Source organism: Myotis lucifugus, unplaced genomic scaffold, assembly GCF_000147115.1.
Source record: "Myotis lucifugus unplaced genomic scaffold, Myoluc2.0 scaffold_414, whole genome shotgun sequence".
NCBI lineage: Eukaryota > Metazoa > Chordata > Mammalia > Chiroptera > Vespertilionidae > Myotis > Myotis lucifugus.
Genome location: NW_005871462.1, coordinates 518,387 through 519,931, shown reverse-complemented (window position 1 = coordinate 519,931; position 1,545 = coordinate 518,387). Strand labels below are relative to the sequence as shown.

The 1,545-nt window shown below is 43.0% G+C and overlaps 1 protein-coding gene across 1 annotated transcript; it reads left to right on the top strand.

Moving 5' to 3' along the window:
* The first annotated feature begins 252 nt into the window (after nucleotides 1-252).
* LOC102440951 (putative gustatory receptor clone PTE01) lies at nucleotides 253-1,260 on the top strand. Its single transcript, XM_014467777.2, is given in 1 exon segment — nucleotides 253-1,260. A coding segment is annotated over 1 exon segment (1,008 nt).
* Nucleotides 1,261-1,545: the final 285 nt, after the last annotated feature.

Sequence of the window (1,545 nt, the reverse complement as noted above, 5' to 3'; positions counted from 1 at the left end):
GGTGAATAACATGGAAACCCAATAAAGAAAGACAAGAGTGTGGTGAAGGCCTAGGGCTGGGGGCGGGGCAGGTTGGAAGGGTCAATGGGGGGGAAAGGGTAAATCTATAATACTTTCAACAATAAAGGTACATTTTAAAAAAAGAAAAGAAAGAAGAAAGAGTTCTAATTAAATAGGATTTGCCATACTGAGAAATATTGGTAAAGGTACTGGGGTATATGACATCATAGGCGAATAGCTTGAATACAGAATATGGATACAATGCTGTGTGCTCATTTACTTATTTTCCTTTTCCCAATCCTCTTCTAAAGGTGTCCTGGCTACATAGAACCACAAAACCTAACACGTGTCTCAGAATTTTTCCTCCTGGGTCTCTCAGATGAGCTGGAACTGCAGCCTCTGCTCTTGGGGCTCTTCCTGTCCATGTACCTGGTTGCCGTGTGGGGGAACATGCTCATCATCCTGACTGTCAGCTCTGACTCCCACCTCCACACCCCCATGTACTTCTTCCTCTGCAACCTGTCCTTGGCGGACATCGGCTTCATTTCTACCACTGTCCCAAAGATGGCTGTGGGCATCCTGACTCACAACAGAGTCATCTCCTATGGGGGCTGCCTGACACAGATGTCTTTTCTTATCCTTTTTGGATGTATGGATGGCATGCTTCTGACTGTGATGGCCTATGATCGGTTTGTGGCCATCTGTCACCCTCTGCACTACTCAGCCGTCATGAACCCACGCCTCTGCTACTTCTTAGTTTTGATGTCATTTTTCATCAGCCTTTTGGACTCCCAACTGCATACTTTAATTGTGTTACAACTTACCTGCTTCAAAGATGTAAACATGTCTAATTTCTTCTGTGATCCTTCTCAGCTCCTTCATCTTGCCTGCTCTGACACCTTCACCAATAACATAGTCATGTATTTTGTTGGTGCCATCTCTGGTTTTCTCCCTATCTCAGGGATCTTTTGCTCTTACTATAAAATAGTTTCCTCCATTCTGAGAGTTCCATCGATAGGTGGGAAGTATAAAGCCTTCTCCACCTGTGGTTCTCACCTGTCAGTTGTTTGCTTATTTTATGGAACAGCTATTGGAAGTTACCTGGGATCAGCACTGTTGCCTTCCCCGAGGAAGGACGTGGTGGCCTCAGTCATGTACACTGTAGTTACCCCCATGCTGAACCCTTTCATTTACAGTCTGAGGAACAGGGACATTAAGAGTGCCCTATGGAGGCTCTACAGCGGAACAGACTACTCTTAATATCTCTGCAATCCCTTTTGGAGTGTAGTTGGAAAATCTAGCAAAACCAAACATGTAGACCAGTGACTACTGTTTCCTTAATCATACTGTGTTTAGTTTCATGGTTTTCATTCCTCTCCATGCTTCACATATGAACTTTACTTATTTTGATTTGACATTATTTGAATTGGCAGAGTAACCTGGGATCCTCTGTACATCATCATAATTCCATAATAAATGCAGTTACTGTTGTATCCAGATGAAATGTACAATTCTCTTAGTACATACTTAAACTTTATATCTTTC